This window comes from Nannobrachium achirus (assembly GCF_963921795.1).
Source record: "Nannobrachium achirus genome assembly, chromosome: 5".
NCBI classification, from domain to species: domain Eukaryota; kingdom Metazoa; phylum Chordata; class Actinopteri; order Myctophiformes; family Myctophidae; genus Nannobrachium; species Nannobrachium achirus.
In genome coordinates, this window is record NC_137814.1 from 55,426,166 (window position 1) to 55,444,090 (window position 17,925).

At 42.6% G+C, this 17,925-nt stretch overlaps 1 protein-coding gene across 5 annotated transcripts in view; it reads left to right on the forward strand.

Annotated features, from left to right (window-relative positions):
* The window catches only part of LOC308286253 (scavenger receptor cysteine-rich type 1 protein M160-like), a 62,009-nt gene that overhangs the window by 25,915 nt on the left and 18,169 nt on the right, over positions 1-17,925 (forward strand). For 3 of the 5 annotated variants that reach the window (XM_080727233.1, XM_080727230.1, XM_080727232.1), the window contains 10 exons: positions 1,953-2,258; positions 2,558-2,854; positions 4,304-4,612; positions 4,699-4,995; positions 5,588-5,947; positions 6,053-6,307; positions 13,364-13,669; positions 14,449-14,739; positions 15,941-16,246; positions 16,336-16,680. In XM_080727233.1, coding sequence (XP_080583359.1) covers positions 1,953-2,258; positions 2,558-2,854; positions 4,304-4,612; positions 4,699-4,995; positions 5,588-5,947; positions 6,053-6,307; positions 13,364-13,669; positions 14,449-14,739; positions 15,941-16,246; positions 16,336-16,680 — 3,072 coding nt within the window. The remainder of the gene's footprint in view (positions 1-1,952; positions 2,259-2,557; positions 2,855-4,303; positions 4,613-4,698; positions 4,996-5,587; positions 5,948-6,052; positions 6,308-13,363; positions 13,670-14,448; positions 14,740-15,940; positions 16,247-16,335; positions 16,681-17,925) is intronic. The other 2 variants (XM_080727231.1, XM_080727234.1) reach the window with 2 other exon arrangements.

Sequence of the window (17,925 nt, forward strand, 5' to 3'; positions counted from 1 at the left end):
GGCTTATATAGATGGAAATGTGGCTGTTTTCTGTGTGTTTACTTAATTATTAAGCTTGTCATGAAGCCGGTTACAAAATCATTGTAAACGTCCAAAATAGGACCGTCATTTTCAGGTTGCGGCCCTTTGGACTCTTGGTATTTTGCTGAGTGGCCCCTGAGCCTTCCTAAGTTGAGTAGCCCTGGGCTACATTATAGTATAAAGGAAAAAGTCTCCCAAAAAATCTGCTTTAAGTGGGATGTGAGAGGTCTGTGTTTTTAATGATTCTGAATCCATTGCAAGCATTTGTTTTGCACAAAAAAATATTCCTTGGGCTAAAAACGGCTCATGTGAAAAGTGATGACTCATGACTAAACCATCGTTTTGTGGGGCTGTTTTTAGCCTACAGAATGTTTTTCGTGCGAAAAAAATGCTTGCAATGGATTCAGAATAATTAAAAATACCTAGTTAGACCCCTCACACCCCACTTAAAGCAGAGTTTTTGGGAGTCTTTTTTCCCTTTATATTATAGTGTATAGTAAGTGAATGAGACCCAAACTTACCCTATAGTCCAGTCATTTTAGGCCAAAATTTGTCCAAACCTGGAACAAATTGCAATAGTAGAAAACTCAACTGATTCTGTATCCTCATTATGTCCTTAGTGAGGGAAAAAAAGTCCCAAGAAATCCCACCGGGGCAAAGTTTTGAAAACGACCTATCTACCTTCACTTACTATACACTACAATATAAAGGAAAAAATGACTGAGAAGAAATCTGCTTTAAGTGGGATGTGAGGGGTCTAACTAGGAGTTTGTCATCATGCTGAATCCATTGCAGGCATTTGTTTTGCACAAAAAACATTCTGTGGGCTAGAAATGGCCTTAGAAAACAATACACGTATGGATGCGTTTTCATGTTAGTCGGAGGCCTTAGGGTTTTTTTTTTCTCGTGCTAATCAGTCTAAAAGTTCAAAATTTTGCACAGATGTAGCTCAGGGCATGCTCTAATGATTTAGCTAGGGCGCCCGAGTCTGCGACCTTCGGGGTCGCCACAGCACCAACAAAACTCTGAAAAGTGATGACTCATCACTTTTCATCACTAAAGTCGATGGGAGCCCAACTTGATTTGGCCGCTGTGGCGACCCCGAATGTTGCAGACTCGGGCGCCCTAGCTAAATCATTAGAGCATGCCCTGAACTACATCTGTGCAAAATTTTGAACTTTTAGACTGATTAGCACGAGAAGAAAAAAAACCCTAAGGCCTCCGACTAACATGAAAACGCACCCATACGTGTATTGTTTTCTAAGGCCATTTCTAGCCCACAGAATGTTTTTTGTGCAAAACAAATGCCTGCAATGGATTCAGCATGATGACAAACCCCTAGTTAGACCCCTCACATCCCACTTAAAGCAGATTTCTTCTCAGTCATTTTTTCCTTTATATTGTAGTGTATAGTAAGTGAAGGTAGATAGGTCGTTTTCAAAACTTTGCCCCGGTGGGATTTCTTGGGACTTTTTTTCCCTCACTAAGGACATAATGAGGATACAGAATCAGTTGAGTTTGCTACTATTGCAATTTGTTCCGGGTCTAACCCTAAAATGACTGGACTACTAGCTGTCAATGATTCTCCTAGGGATTTTGAATTTCAAACTTTGTTGTATATGTTACTAGACTCCTTTACGAACACATTGGTGAAGAAATCGTTTGGTAAGGAATTTATTCCCAGGTTTTATTAATATCCCCTGACTAGTTGGTCATGCTTGAAAAGATACTTTCAATTCAAAGGCAAGTGCTCTACTAGTCCATGATTTACTACGTTCTTGTCACTGATCTATTCAGGGTTCCATAAGCATCCCTATTGGACATTTGTTAACTTCATAAGGAGTCAATAAAGACTCTCTCTCTCTCTCTCTCTCTCTCTCTCTCTCTCTCTCTCTCTCTCTCTCTCTCTCTCTCTCTCTCTCTCTCTCCAGAGTCTGTGAGGTTGGTGAATGGGACTAGCATGTGTTCAGGCAGAGTGGAGGTGAAGTCTAATCAGTCGTGGGTCTCAGTGTGTGAAGGTGACTTTGACAAACAGGATGCAGAGGTGGTCTGTAGGGAGCTTGGCTGTGGGTCTCCATCAGTCCTCCAGGGGGCGCTCTATGGGGAAGTTACGGCCACAATGTGGAACAAAGAGTTCCAGTGTGAAGGCAACGAGTCTGTTCTCCTGGATTGTAAAACATCAGACTCAACTAGAAACACCTGCTCACCTGACAAGACTGTTGGACTCACCTGTCAAGGTAAAACTACATTTCTTGGTTTTGTAACTAGTTACCTTTTCCTATAGGCATCATCAGAAATGTAATTAATGTAGCAAGCTGCCTAAAGCCTTCTGTATTAGAAGCTTGACTGATTATGCATTTGTCAGATTGTGTAACAGTAACCAGTAACTATTTACTTTTATTATTTAGTAATGTAGCTACTAGTAACTAACTAGTTACTATTTAAAAGTAACTTACCCAACACTGGTTTTGATGATGATGATGATGATGATGATGACGACGATGATTTTATAATCAATAATGTTTATTTTGTGCAGAGTTTGATGATGTCAGGTTGGTTGGAGGAACCAGTCACTGTAATGGTGTACTGGAGCTGAAACGCCAGGGAGAGTGGAGACCAGTTGATGGTTTGTCTGAATGGAACCGGAAGTTATCAGCTGTAGTGTGTAGACAGTTGGATTGTGGTGATGCTGTTTCAACAGAAATGACTGAAGATGAAATGAGTCCTTTATGGAGGATAATATCTTCCTGTGTCGGGTCAGAGTCTTCACTGACAGAGTGTGCAACAAAGCACCCTCAAAATTCTAAGCTAAGATGGAAGCTGATCTGTTCAGGTAACAAAGCAATTGTGGTAGTCTCTTATTGTCTCCGCCAGGTCGAAGGCATGGCCGAAACTGTGTTTGGCGCCCTGTCCGTCCTTCTGTCCAGCACTGTTGGCCCGGCCACTGCTAAACCCATAGCACTACTGAAACACTCAATGACCATACATGTAGCTAGTTAGCATTTGTTTTTAGGTTTTTTAGAATCCTTTTTTCTTTACTGATTATATTTGTTTTTTTTAGATTGATATTCATATGCATTTGTTATATTGTTGTTGATGTTCTGACATGTTATCTTGTTTATTATAGTGATAGCTTATTGTAAATCGCTTTGGATTAAAAGCGTCTGCTAAATGCCTAAACTGTAAACTGTAAACTCTGCATACACTCCCTGGGTGCCCAATATTTCAGACTGGCCAGTTATAGCGTCACCATGAGGCAGATATTTTTTTTAATATTACTCCTACAGATGTCAAGAAATCCCGCAAATTGTTAAACAATATCTCTAGAGTCATGATCATCACGGATTTGTAAGATCGTCCTTATTCCATCCTGATTGGTTGGATTCCAAGGTTTTCAGCAGGGATGTCAAGTTTTTTCGCTCCCGATCTGATTCCGATTGATTTTGAGTATCTGCCGATGCAGATTTTTCCCAATCCGATCTTTCGGCAATGCATTAAGGAAGAAGAAAAGAAAAAATGCATTCAAGCTGTCCCTTAAGGTTGTTTTTTAAATTTAAATGATAGTATCCATTCTATCCAACATGGATATAGCTTACCTTTTATCCCTTGATGAAACTTTGCAAGTATGCGAACCCCAGAGTCAAGGTAAAGCTGAATTTTCACATCTGCTTTGTATAGAGCCACCACTTGGCCAAATTTTGTAAAACATATTTTTGATATTACTCCTTCAGATTCTGTCCAAAAATCACGCAAATCGATACACAGCATCTCTATAGTCAAGTGATCAAGACTGATCTGTCCAATATTTCACATTCCATTCTAATTGGCTAACATTGGCTTCCAAAGTTAGCAGGGCTGGTCCAATTTGAACTAAATGCCTCAAATGCAGAATGCGCATTCGGTGAAAAATTCCCACTAGGCAGAGGAAGAAATGCCACCCTTTTCACATTGGCCTATTATTGTGCCACCAGTGGTCGATTTTTGCTAAACACATTTTTGGAACAAAAATGCCTCAAATCATGAATGCTGATTACCGTAAAAGGCCTGAGAAAGAATGGCACCCTTTCACATTGCTCCAATTAACCTACCTGACCTGGCGGACTATCTATCTATGTAATGGGACCAACCCAATTAGGCTACTTCAAAGTGTCAAAGCCATTAGGATTCGAAAGGCTAAAAAGTTATTCCAATGTTCAAAGTCTCTCTGTCTCTCTGTCTCTCTGTCTCTCTGTCTCTCTGTCTCTCTCTCTCTCTCTCTCTCTCTCTCTCTCTATCTCTCCAGAATCGGTGAGGTTGGTGAATGGGACTAGTGAACTATGTTCAGGCAGAGTGGAGGTGAAGTCCGATCAGTCGTGGGTCTCAGTGTGTGAAGGTGACTTTGACCAGCAGGATGCAGAGGTGGTCTGTAGGGAGCTTGGCTGTGCGGATACTCCGGTCGTCCAGCGGGCACTCTATGGAGAAGGGAAGGCGTCAATGTGGACCAAAGAGTTCCGGTGTGAAGGCAGTGAGTCTCTTCTTCGGGAGTGTGGAACCACATTCTCAACTAGAAACACCTGCTCACCTGACAATGCTGTTGGACTCACCTGCTCAGGTAAAAGACAAACTAAGGTTTTGTTTTTGCAGTCTTATTTTTTAAGGAGGTAATACAATTGTGTTACCGCTTATCTATCTGTGCAGAGTCTGATGATGTCAGGTTAGTAGGAGGAACCAGCCACTGTTCTGGTACACTGGAGATAAAACACCAGAGAGAGTGGAGACCATCAGATGATTGGAATTGGAACAAGGATTCACCATCTGCAGTGTGCAGACTGCTGGACTGTGGCTCTGTGGTTTCAATAGAGAAGCGCCTCAGCCCCACATCTCAGCTTGTATGGAGTTTCAGATCTTACTGTGTTGGCGCTGACTTTTCACTGAGTGAGTGTGGAACGATACCGTCCACAACTTCCTCTGTAACACTGGAGGTGATCTGTTCAGGTAACATGAAGCTGTCTGTCTATATTTTCATAAAGGTATTGCAGATATTCTCTCAATTCTCTCTCTGTGTGTTACAGCAGCAGAGGGACAGAGTACTTGACCCCAGTACTTGAGTAAGAGTACAAATACTATACTGGTCAAAATTTACTCCAATATAGTAAAAGTACCTCAGTCAAAATCTTACTTGAGTAAGAGTAAAAAGGTATTTGCTTTTAAATGTACTTAAGTAGTCAAGAGTATACATGCGTTTAAATGTACTTAAGAAAATTAAGAACTTAAGTAAAAGTAAGATAAACACCCTGTCGCACTTAGAACTACAGACTCACTCCCCGTTGTGAGCTTGGAGGTCGGCTATTTTCGATATTCTTTTTTTCACCAAAAGGCCCTTTTTGAAGTTTCAGCCCCTGCCTCTCTAACATTCTCTGCACGTCCCTGCTGTGGAGTAACGAGGGACTTCTGGAGGCTGTAAGGTTCAATAGACTTTGATTGATTCATGTCCTTTCTTTTCAACCTCTCTCTCTCTCTCTCTCTCTCTCTCTCTCTCTCTCTCTCTCTCTCTCTCTCTCTCTCTCTCTCTCTCTCTTCTCTCCAGAGTCAGTGAGGTTGGTTGAAGGGACTGCTTTGTGTTCAGGCAGAGTGGAAGTGAAGTCTAATCAGTCGTGGGTCTCAGTGTGTGACGGTGACTTTGACCTGCAGGATGCAGAGGTGGTCTGTAGGGACCTTGGTTGTGGGGCTCCTTCACTCTTCCGGAGGGTGCAGGATGGCACGTATATTCGTGGTTTTCGGCGTTCTTCATTCTACCGGAGGATGCTCTCTGGAGAAGCAAATTATCCAATGTGGACCAAAGAATTGCAGTGTGAAGGAACTGAGTCTGTTCTCCAGGACTGTGGAACCTCAGACTCAACCAGGAACACCTGCTCACCTGACGATGCTGTTGGACTCACCTGCTCAGGTAAAATAAAACTAACTATATATGTTGCCTCGTTGATTATTTTATAATGGGTCGGTCTGTCTATATGTTTTCTTATTCTTTGCTTTCTGCCTTGTCACTGTACAGAGACTGACTCTATCAGGTTGGTGGGAGGAACCAGTCGCTGTACTGGTAGACTGCAGGTAAAACACCAGGGAGAGTGGAGACCAGGACTGGCTGATTGGTTTGGAGCATCAGAATTGTGCAGACAGTTGGACTGTGGCTCTGCTGCTTCAACAGAAAAGATTTCTGTCTCTGAATCTCAACTTATTTGGAGATATAGATGTGTTAGGACGGACTGTGGGGAAATGTCCTCCGAAAGATTGGATGTGACCTGTTCAGGTAACACAGACAATGATGAATTTGTTCTTTCTTCTCAGTGAACAGACAATGTTCAATGAGAACACACTTTTAACACATGTTTGAAGGACCATGTTAAAACAACGTTTATGTGTTGTAAAAACAGCATGTCATGAGACCTTTAAGTTGCAAATGTAGACTACTTGTGGCTATTTGTGCACCCATGGGCGTGTTGGTCTCAATGTAAGGTGTGGTTAGGTGTTAAAGTTGTTGCAGCCAATTTGATTGTTTTTATTGAAATGAATTTACTCTATTTGAAGGTGCTATGATATTGTGATATTGTGTGGTTGCCATGACTACTGCTAGACCTGAGCATAGGGGTGTCGGCCAATAGTGGGGCACAGTCTACATTAGGGTGTCACTGGGGCACAGCTGCCAGGGATTGGCAATCACAGTGGGAAGCCACAAAGTTTTTCAACCGTGCTCTGCTTTTGTTTGTTTTGAGTTATTTTCGGTTTATTTTCTGTAGGCTACACAAGTTATTGGTTACTTTGCAGTCAAAACACCCGGCTTATGTTATGCTAATATCATCTTCCTGCATCAAAATAAACGTTTTTAAATGCACTCAAGACCTTCTTTACTGTCAACTGCACCACGCGTATGGAAAGAGCTTCGAGATTACCATATCCCTCACTGGCAAGCTTTTGTAGACCGATTGCCTTTACAATAAGTAGAAAAACTATGCTTCCACGGATCGTTTTGGACACGGATGGACACAGGAGGACAGTGCATCATTCATTGTTTTAGTTCCAGACTGCTACGTTACGTCACGGCTCGGCCGCAAGTGGAACGCGGACCGCACTTCCACAACATCAAAGTCACGGTAGGACTGTTTGTGAATGAATAAACGTTGCGGAAGAGAGTGGCCTTCACGCAACGGGATACAGGCAAATCCCACGTTTCATTCTAAAATAAATCCTCTGTGGATCGCTAAATAAGCCACTATGAGTAAGGAGGAAAATCTGGAAATTGATTCAGAAATGAATGACGCAGTCAATGAACCTGAATTGGAAAATGAACTTGGCAAACGACCCATTAAACTCACGTATAAAGCGGCGGAAGTCAAAATACTTTCAATTCAAAAGGACAGGAATTCTGGAATAAAGAGATTGTGTAAAATGGCAAAGGAGTTGGATCAAATGATTGTTGCAAATGAAAGTTTTTCTGAAGTGAAAATTAAACATGAAATTCTGTGGAAACTGTGTGGGGAAACTTCAAAGTTGCATGAGTCATTAAAACCGTTATTGCCTGTGGATGAAATGTATAAACAAAATGGATGGTTTCAGAATCAAATGCACAAGGTTTATGGAGTGATAAACAAAATGGAAAAATGGATGCTTGCAAACATGGAGCAATGCATACAGGTGGATGATGATGAAATCAATGTTGACATGTCAAATAATGAAAATGAGGTTGTGGAAAATAATGGTTTAAATGACAATGCAAATACAACTGAGGTTCTGGAAAACGATGGTTCAAATGGCAATGATGCATCACATGCAAATGAGGTTCTGTACAACAATGGTTCAAATAACAATGTGTCACCTGCAAATGAGGTTCTGTACAACAATGGTTCAAATAACACTGCTGTGTCAAATGGAAATGAGGATGTGGATAATATTGGACCAAATGACAGTATTTCTAATATCTGTGGCAAAACAAATGTGTCGCATGGGAGTTCTAGACATTCACGGTCATCAACAACCTCTGCACGCATCCAGGCAGAGGCTGAAAGAGCTGCACTCCTGACTATGGAGGATGCTTTAAAGGAGAAACATGAGTTGGAAGCCCAAGAGGCACAAATAAGGAAAAAGATGGAATTGCTTGAATTGAAAAGTCTGATTGCTGCTCAGACAGCAAAGGTTTCAATATTTTCCAACAGAGGGTCTGACATAGGAAGCAAAGTCACAAATGGAATGAACTCATATCTGTCAAAACAAAGGTCTGCTCTCAATCCCTCTGCTGTGAAATTTGTTCCACAAACATCAAGCTGCAATGACAATAACCCACCAACAGGAGGCAGTAAAACTACTTTGCATAAGAAAGCACAGTCAATGGACTCAACCCATCAATACAATTATCTACCAACAGGAGGCAGCAAAACTGTCATGTCAATGGAACCACAGTCTATGGATTCAAGCCCTCAATACAGGAACCCACCAACAGGAGGCAGCAGGGCTGCAATACCAACCCAATCACATCTGACTAGGAATCCATATAACCAATACAACCAACCAACTGGAGCTGCTGCAACGCCATTACAGTCTCGCCAGCTACAGGCTCCACACCATCAATTCACAAATACAATGTCAAACCGAACAGGAACAAGGCCCAAGGAACCCATTTCACAAGGAACCAGACAAAGCTATGCATCAAACCCCAACTCAGCCGTACCTCAAAGATCTCTGCAGTCACATCCCACTGCATATAGACCACAGCAATGGCAACAAGTCAACGAGGAGGACCAGGGCAGCATGCCACAAAGATCTGATCATCATTCATCCAATACTGTACATCCACCACAGCAATCCAACCAAAACAGTGAGGAACAAGGAAACATTTTAAGCATCATGCAAAAGCAAAACGACATCACAGCATTACTAGTACAACAGCAGTCTTCACTCTCACTACCCCCAAGGAACATCCCAACCTTCGATGGAAACCCTCTGGAGTACATGACCTTCATCAGAGCTTTTGAACATGGAGTGGAAGGAAAGGCTGCTAGCGATGTCGACTGCTTATACTATCTGGAGCAGTACACTCGAGGGCAACCTAGAGAGCTGGTCAAGAGCTGTCAACATATGCCATCTGACAGGGGGTACCAAAGAGCAAGGATGCTGTTACAGGAACGCTTTGGAAATGAGCAAAAAATTGCCAATGCGTACATGGAGAAGCCCTTGGCTGGGCACCTTTGAAATCTGAGGACATCGAAGCATTTCAAGCATTTTCATTATTTCTGCGCATCTGCTGTAATGCTATGGAGGACATTAGCTACATGTCAGAAATGAATATGCCATCAAACATGCGTGCAATAATCATGAAGTTACCATACAAACTGAGGGAAAAATGGAGAAACATTGCTTTTGAACATCAGGAGAAACGTCATCGCCAACCTGTGTTTGGTGATATGGTCAATTTTATTGAGAGGGAAGTGTCCATTGCTTCTGATCCATTATATGGAGACATTCAAGACACAGCTGTCTCATTTTCAAGATTCAAAGTTGGAACTAAAGTGTCACAGGGACACATAAAGGAAAAGGGAAGCAGTTTTGCTACATCGGTGGCAGCTGTTAACTCTGAAACTCAAAGGGAGAAATACTTACCTGAGGGATCTTGTCTGCTGTGTGAAGAGGGCCACAGATTAGACGTGTGCCCCAAGATGGAGAAGAAGCAGCACAGAGACAAAATTGAGTTTCTAAAGAAGGAAGGTGCTTGTTTTGGATGTCTGACTGTTGGACACATGAGTAAACACTGCCACAGTCGTCTGTCCTGCAAGGTGTGTGACCTGAAACATCCTACCATTCTCCATATTCATGAAAAGGAATGGAAAGAAATGAAATTAAAAGACACAGAGCAAGAAACAACAGAGATGAACGAAGCCACCACTCTCAAGACATGTGGTCATATAGGGGCCGGAGCACAGGATTGTGTCTTGTCAATTGTGCCAGTGAAGATCAAGGCAACGAAAGGCAGCACAATTTTAAAGACCTACGCATTTCTAGATCCTGGCAGTTCATCCACCTTTTGCTCTGAGCAACTGATGAGGAAGCTGAAAGTGAGAGGAAGGAACACTAAATTCCTAATGAAAACGATGAATCAAGAAAGTTTTGTCGACAGTCAAGTCATCTCTGGATTGGAAGTAGCTGCACTCAATGGTGACATCTATGTTGAGTTGCCTGATGTGTACACCCAATTCAAGATGCCAGTGACTCGTGATAACATCCCACGACAGGAAGACCTATATGCTTGGCCGTACCTGAACTCTGTGGAAATTCCTGCTATCAATGCAGATGTAGAGCTGTTAATTGGAACGAACGCTCCAGAAGCAATGGAACCACGGGAAGTGATAAGCAGCAGGGGTAAAGGACCCTACGCTGTTAGAACCCGATTGGGATGGGTTGTCAACGGACCATTGAGAGGAGGCAACGGGAGTGGGAGTAGCTGCCCCACAATCACAGCCAACCGAATCTCCATTGCTCACAAAGAGGAACTGCATGTACAGCAAAACAACCATAACTTCAACGAGAACTCAACAGAGGACAAGCTAGTAATGTCCGAGAAAGATCTGAAGTTCATACAAGTTGTCAACACTTCAGCTGAACTCAAAAGTGGACATCACTACTTGAAGTTGCCTTTTAGCGAGGACAATGTTGTCATGCCTGACAACTGCCCGGAAATGGCTGAGCAAAGGGTCCTCTGCCTGAAAAAGAAATTGGAGAGAAATCCTAACTTCTTACCTGCTGTGCTAGCAATGGGAGTTGACAGATGCTTGAACGCAGAACTGCAACTAGAGCTGTACAACTCAATCTTCTGGACAGAGAGCACAAAAGCTTTAAAATACACAAGGAACAAAACAAAGCGCTTTCACACCTTTGTTGCCAATAAGATCTCTGCTATGAGAGAAGTCACAGACATCTCACAATGGAAGTACGTCGACACAAAACAAAACCCAGCTGACAAGGCCTCTCGTGGGGTGCAAGTTGAACACCTCACTTCCAGCAGTGGACCTGACCCAGCTCAACAAAAGAACAAAGTCAAAGCCATGATAAATGACCGTCCCATTACAAAAATCTGCGAGGATCCAAATCATCTCGAACCACTGACTTCAAAGCACATTCACCTGTTGAAAGGCAAACCTTCTTTACCACCTGAGCTTTTCAACAAAAATGACTCTTATTCCAAACAACGATGGAGGCAAGTTCAACTCCCCGCCAATCTCTTCTGGCACGGATGGCTGCGGGAGTACGTACCACTGTTGCAAGAGAGACAGCGTTGGCTAAAGGACAAGAGGAACTTCTTTCGCTGGAGACGTCGTCATCGTAGCGGACTCTGATGCTCCTCGCGGATCCTGGCTGTTGGGCAAGGTACTGCAGACCTTTCCCAACAGATAAGGACTTGTGCGGTCTGTTAAAGTCTGGACTAAGTACAACCTCCTGGAGCGACTGATTACAAAGACTTGGCTTCTACTGGAAGCTGAAAAGACTGAAACCCAACTTCTATTATTGGGGTTAACCACCCTATTGGATTATGAACAATGAACATTACGGTTTGAAAGAACTTACGTGGACTATGAATTATTTGGCTGCAATATTGAATATTGTTGAATTGTTGTGTTATTATACAGTAACAATTAGGGGCCGGAGTGTTGCAGCCAATTTGATTGTTTTTATTGAAATGAATTTACTCTATTTGAAGGTGCTATGATATTGTGATATTGTGTGGTTGCCATGACTACTGCTAGACCTGAGCATAGGGGTGTCGGCCAATAGTGGGGCACAGTCTACATTAGGGTGTCACTGGGGCACAGCTGCCAGGGATTGGCAATCACAGTGGGAAGCCACAAAGTTTTTCAACCGTGCTCTGCTTTTGTTTGTTTTGAGTTATTTTCGGTTTATTTTCTGTAGGCTACACAAGTTATTGGTTACTTTGCAGTCAAAACACCCGGCTTATGTTATGCTAATATCATCTTCCTGCATCAAAATAAACGTTTTTAAATGCACTCAAGACCTTCTTTACTGTCAACTGCACCACGCGTATGGAAAGAGCTTCGAGATTACCATATCCCTCACTGGCAAGCTTTTGTAGACCGATTGCCTTTACAAAAGTATTAATTTACTTTGCACAAGTGATGACACATACGGTATCTATCAAGTCTAAATATATCAGTTTACGTTTTTGGTCATAAATATACTGTGTATATATAGACATTTTGCTCCCAGAGAGAGGAGAGACATTTCACCCATGTGGACCGGGGCTTAGCCTCAGGATCCAAGCATTTCAAGAAGAAACGCCTGGGTCAGCCCCCTTGTAACTGTGGTTCACGACATATTAAACTCATTCACTGCCTGGCCCGATAGTCCCGAGAATATGCTAATGTCCCTCCCCGCCAGGCCCGATAATCCCGAGAATTTCCCGTAAAAAAATAAAAATTGCATGTTTAACCCCCATAGCAACCCCATCTTTCACACATGGCAGCCATGTTTGTTTACATTTTAAGAAAACATAATGGCTGCTAGTTCATGAATGCCTGAACAGATTTCCATACCCTGCCAAAAAAAACGTTTTCTATAATAAAAACGTCTTTTTAACTATGACATCATAGGGGACATCACATGACACAGTGATGTGTCAGGGGAACCACAGTGTCAGGCGTTATAGACAGACAGACAGAGATACGGTCAAGCTGTAACCGTTCACATACTAAACTGCAACCTACGGTCGCAATAATAATACAAAAACAAGAAATGTATGTATGCATAATTAAAGCAGGGGTGTCCAAATGTGGCTGTGAAATGTGTGTGCGTAGCATCATGTTTGTCTAGTGATGTCATATGTCGTATGTCTGTAGCCTTTTTCCTCAGCGTTTTGCCATAGCAAAATGTGTGTGTGTAGCATAGCCTGTACATCCTAGACTTAAATCCTAGACTGAAGATGTTATGCAAGCACGACCACCGCTCACTTCACATTGGGTGTGATTCTTTTATCACATCGTGAAATAAGGCTGAATTGGTTGTGTTTTGTTCAGAGCACACACCTGGAAAAAGACAATTGATATTAAATATTGATGATGGTAGTTAAATAAAATTGTTTAAATGTGATGAATATACATGTGACTTTGTTATGGTCCGACCGATTATGTCAGGAGATGTAGTCGGCCCTTGTTGTGTTGTGTTTAATATATTTCTAAAGTGGCTCCCATTGAAAAAGGTTTGGGCACCCCTGAATCAAAGGGAATAAAAGAAACAGAGCTTTTGCATTATTTCTCTCTCTCTCTCTCTCTCTCTCTCTCTCTCTCTCTCTCTCTCTCTCTCTCTCCAGAGTCTGTGAGGTTGGTGAATGGGACGAGTGTGTGTTCAGGTAGAGTGGAGGTGAAGTCTAAACAGTCGTGGCTCTCAGTGTGTGAAGGAGCCTTTGACCAGCAGGATGCAGAGGTGGTCTGTAAGGAGCTTGGCTGTGGGGCCCCTTCAGTCCTCCAGGGGGCGCTCTATGGAGAAGTGCAGGGTCCAATGTGGACCAAAGAGTTCCATTGTGAAGGCAGTGAGTCTGTTCTCAGAGACTGTAGAACCTCAGATTCAACTAGAAACACCTGCTCACCTGACAGGACTGTCAGACTCACCTGCTCAGGTAGATGACAATCTGATTATATATCATTTTATACTGTGATAGTCGGGGGATATCTTTAGAAATAGTTAAATCCTTAAATCCTGGAATAAATTCCTTACCAAAAAAAATCTTCACCAATGTGTTTGTAAAGGTGTCTAGTAACACATCTCACAAAGACTGAAATTCAGTTTCCCTAGGAAAATCTTTGACAGCTAGGGTAATTCTGGGTCTCATTCACTCACTACACTATACTATAGGGGGGGGAAAATCACTCCCAAAAAATATGCTTTAAGTGGGATGTGAGGGGTCTAACTACGTGTTTTTAATTATTCTGAATCCATTGCAAGCATTTGTTTTGCACCAAAAACATTCCTTGGGCTAGAAATGGACCCCCATACCACTGTGAAAAGTGATGACTCATCACTAAACCATCATTTTATGGGCTGTTTTTAGCCCAATGAATGTTTTTTTGTGCAAAACAAATGCTTGCAATGGATTCAGAATAATTAAAAACACCTAGTTAGACCCCTCACATCCCACTTAAAGCATATTTTTTGGGAGTGATTTTTTCCCCTATAGTATAGTGTATAGTGAGTGAATGAGACCCAGAATTACCCTAGCTGCTAAAGATTTTCCTAGGGAAACTGAATTGCAGTCTTTGTGAGATGTGTTACTAGACACCTTTACAAACACATTGGTGAAGAAATGTTTTGGTAAGGAATTTATTCCAGGACTTTTTAAGATATCCCCCGACTATGAGTAATACTACTTTTACAGCTTGCGCTCTTATCTCTTTACAGAGTTTAATGATGTCAAGTTGGTGGGAGGAACCAGTCTCTGCAATGGTATACTGGAGATGAAACACCAGGCAGAGTGGAGACCAGTTTCATCCTGGAACCAGACGATATCAGCTGTAGTGTGTAGACAGCTGAACTGTGGCTATCTTGTTTCAACAGAAATAAGGTCTTGGTTCCCATATCAACGTGCATGGAGCATAGAATCAAACTGTTTTGGGTCTGAGTCTTCATTGACAGAGTGTGCAATAAAGGAGGCTGACAATTCTAAAGACAGAGTGGAGGTGATCTGCTCAGGTAACGACAAACAATGACCTAAAAATGACAGTATTCTTTGAAATCTCGTATCTATCTATCACACATCTAACTTGTAATCATAAGTAACCCTGCCATCTTGGAGCACACTTTGAGTGAGGTTATAGGATTTCATGAGCTCTTTAATATTTTTTGCCATTCCCAACAAAAGTCAGGATTTCAAACCCAGCCATGCTGTGCTTCTCCCAATAAAAGTTGGGATACTGTTTTATTGCGACCGTAGGTCGCAGTTTAGTATCAAAACCTCCACCGGCCGTCCGTCGGTCGGTCGGTCGGTCACACGTCACACGTCACACCTTTGCCCTGCTCATATCTCCACATCAGTATGACATCACACCACATGTGTACACAAACCTTTGTGTACGTTGCTGTGGCAACAGTTTGTTGTTGCTGGTCTGTTAGTGTACGTTAGCAACCACCTTAGCAACCATGGTTTTACCCTAGCAACCAACTGTTTACCCTAGCAACCAACTGTTTACCATAGCAACCATGTTTTTTTACCCTAGCAACCAACTGTTTACCATAGCAACCATTTTTTTACCCTAGCAACCAACTGTTTACCATAGCAACCATGTTTTTTTTACCTTAGCAACCAACTGTTTACCATAGCAACCATGTTTTTTACCCTACATCCCTCCATATATGGAGATAACCGACGAATCTCACTAAGTCTGACCTCACAAGCCCCATATTTGGACACGAACAACATATAACTCCATATATAGAGACATAGCTGCTGACATCAGTATGACATCACACTGCTGACATCAGTATGACATCACACCGTACACAAATGACCCTTATATAAGACCGGCATTATCTACCGACAGATTGTGGAGATAAGCGACCAACGGTCGCTTATCTCCCGATTAGGGAGTCTTACTGGTATTAAATAACACTAGCGCTGGGTCATTGGGACCAGCGGGTGAAAAAAAAACTCAATCTCCCCTGATCCTTTGGGTGATGATCATCAGGAGGCGAATAATCTCTGTTGGCTTCTATGCATTGCTCTGCAAAGAAACGGCTTTATCTCAAAAACTGTGCCATATTATAATGAACATTTGTGACAAATTATGAAGATGGGTTGACAATAGCTCAAGTGTTCCTTCTGTTGTATCTCTCTCTCTCTCTCTCTCTCTCTCTCTCTCTCTCTCTCTCTCTCTCTCTCTCTCTCTCTCTCCAGAGTCTGTGAGGTTGGTGAATGGGACTGGTTTGTGTTCAGGCAGAGTGGAGGTGAAGTCCGATAAGTCGTGGATCTCAGTGTGTGAAGGCGACTTTGACCAGCAGGATGCAGAGGTGGTCTGTAGGCAGCTTGGCTGTGGGCCTCCTTCAGTCCTCCAGGGGGCGCTCTATGGAGAAGTAAAGGCACCAATGTGGACCAAAGAGTTCCAGTGTGAAGGCAGTGAGTCTGTTCTCCAGGACTGTAGAACCTCAGACTCAACTAGAAACACCTGTTCACCTGTAAAGGCTGTTGGACTCAGCTGTTCAGGTAAGACAAACTACAGTTTTGGTTTATGTTATTGTTGTATAATGTAATTAAGATCACGTTTTATTGCTTACCCTCCTGACTTTGTACAGAGTCTGATGGTGTCAGGTTGGTGGGAGGAACCAGTCGCTGTACTGGTAGACTGGAGATAAAACACCATGGAGAGTGGAGGCCAGCAGATGATTACCACTGGAACCTGAAGACATCAGCCATAGTGTGCAGACAGCTGGACTGTGGCTCTGCTCGTCCAACACAAAGGATATTTGTCGACCCACACTCCAATAAGGATTTCTCTATGTGGGATGAAGGTATTCGGGATAAAGGGAAACATAAGTGGATGTTTAAACGTCCCTGTCTTGGGTCTGAGGCTTCACTGTGGGAGTGTGGAACAATTCTCTCTCATAAATCCGATCACATACGGGAGGTGAACTGTTCAGGTAACACAAATGAATGTGTTTTGTATTTTGAGCTTTATCTTTCTTAAATATTTGTTCCCACCCATGCTCTCTTCCAGGTGAGGTATCTATCTGTACTGGGGAGTGTGCACTGTGCAAGAGAGGTGAAACAGAAATTGGCAGGGTAGAACGGATAGAGGACATTTTGACAGAAGAATACCAGCGAGAGTGAGAGGGAAGGTGTAGAACAGGGGTTTTCAAAGTGGGTGACGGGGCACCCTGGGGTGCCGCGACGGCAGTCCAGGGGTGCCGCGAGCTCATTTGATAATATTTGGAATTTATTTGGACAATATTTTTATAATTTTAATTTATTACGTTAATTTATTTTTAATTTAGTATTTGGTAAAGCAAAGCCCTGCTTCATCATACAAGACTGTCACACAAAACTAGTGAAAACAGCCGATCTACAAGCACACAACGCCTTGCGAGGCGTGGTGGGGATGTTGATGTTGTCATCTGCCCATTTGTCAATTTGGTAAAAAGAAATTGGTTGAATAGAACTCATATTTTGGGACCATCGCTCCATTGTTCTCAATGGTTTGTAATGCAGGCTGCTACTCCAGGAAGTCATGTGATCCAAGATGGCCACGGTGTGAATATGGTCTATAGCATGTGTTCACCGGTCTTAGTTTTTTTCAGGAGCTGGCCAGAGCTAGCCTCGCGTAGACAGGCTTACTCATCTGCGAAGAGAAAAGCCTGGCCAAGATATGAGGCAGAGACCGTTCTAGGAGGTGGGGCTGAATTTTCCCTGAAGTTGTATTTTTTTCGCTGGGCAATGTAAAAGACGCGTGTTTCCTAAACCTACCAGGCTTGAGCTAAGACCTGCCTCGCGGAAACACCTCTCTCAATAATCTTAAGTATGAAAGTGCTCTTAGTGCAAAGCAATACTATACCTACTACCTACTGATCCATTACAATAATACATGCAGCATAATATGCCCAAAGCCATATCTGTTACGACTGATGTGAGTTTGACCCAAATGCACAGCAAGGAGGATGCAGTAGAAGACTATGGTTTTCCATCCCACGGTACATAAAACATGCACCACAGCGTTGGGAAAACAGTTTAAATCGCTTATTTAGTCTCATTAAATTCAGAAAAGCCCCTGGCGTAGTCTTGCGTGGCCTGACTGTTGCCTAACACGATTTGCAAATGCTCCCTGACTACGCGAGACTACAGTACTGGCAACAGTTCCGTTTGAATGGGAAAACAAAACAACTAACGAT